The following is a 1,008-nucleotide window of genomic DNA, read 5'->3' as shown; positions in this document are numbered from 1 at the left end:
AAAAAAAAAAAAAAAAAAAAAAAAAAAAAAAAAAAAAAAGACAGCATACAATACAGTTTACCCAATAAAAGAGAAAGGAGACAAAGAAGAGACAAAAACATCAGCATAAACACACCACCACAAACACCTTTCTCTCTCTACATATACATATACACATATACATATATACATATATACATATATAAATATATAAATATATAAATATAAACATAAATAAATATATAAATATAAACATAAATAAATATATAAATATACACACCGACACACATACAAAACAACATAAAAACCAACCTATCCATACCCGCATACACACCCACAAATAAACAACCAAACGCGTAAAAAAACCCCTAAAAAAAACCTATATTTGTGTTGCTGCTACAGGCGTTGTGCTGCGTTCTTTGGGTGTACGTGTCTCCGCAATAAAGATAGATCCTTATTTAAATGTAGATGCGGGGACTATGTCTCCTTACGAGCATGGTGAGTGTTTTGTATTGGGGGACGGGGCCGAAGGAGACCTAGATCTCGGTAACTATGAGCGTTTCTTGGGGGTTTGTTTGTCTGGCGAGCATAATATAACAAGCGGAAAAATATATTTAGATGTTATTAAAAAAGAGAGACAGGGACAGTACCTGGGAGAGACAGTACAGATGGTTCCCCACATCACCACACATATACAACAATGGATCATCTCTGTCGCCCACAAACACCTACAGCAGCAGCAGCAGCAGCAGCAGCAGCAGCAGCAGCAGGGGGAGGAGGGGGAGGAGCAGCAGCAGCAGCAGGGGGAGGAGAAGGAGGAGGAGGGGGAGAGGCCGGAGGTGTGTTTGATAGAGGTTGGGGGGACAGTAGGAGACATAGAGAGCGCAGTATATCTAGAAGCTATACAACAACTTTATAAAAAAGTAGGAAGAGACAGTCTCCTTCTCGCTCATCTTTCTTTTGTCCCCTTTCTTGGAGAACAAAAAACTAAACCCACGCAACACGGTGTTAAGGTATTTATATTAACAC

The 1,008-nt window shown here is 39.3% G+C and overlaps 1 protein-coding gene across 1 annotated transcript in view; it reads left to right on the top strand.

The window, feature by feature from the left end:
• Nucleotides 1–1,008, top strand: part of EMH_0008280 (CTP synthase, putative) — a gene marked incomplete at both ends in the record, with an annotated part of 8,353 nt that overhangs the window by 352 nt on the left and 6,993 nt on the right. The window contains one exon of the mRNA XM_013498299.1: nt 382–902. Coding sequence (XP_013353753.1) covers nt 382–902 — 521 coding nt within the window. The remainder of the gene's footprint in view (nt 1–381; nt 903–1,008) is intronic.

Source organism: Eimeria mitis, genomic scaffold, assembly GCF_000499745.2.
Source record: "Eimeria mitis Houghton genomic scaffold, Emh_scaff332, whole genome shotgun sequence".
Taxonomy (NCBI): domain Eukaryota; phylum Apicomplexa; class Conoidasida; order Eucoccidiorida; family Eimeriidae; genus Eimeria; species Eimeria mitis.
The sequence above is the reverse complement of the archived record's forward strand: the minus strand, read 5'-3'. Positions and strand labels throughout refer to the sequence as shown.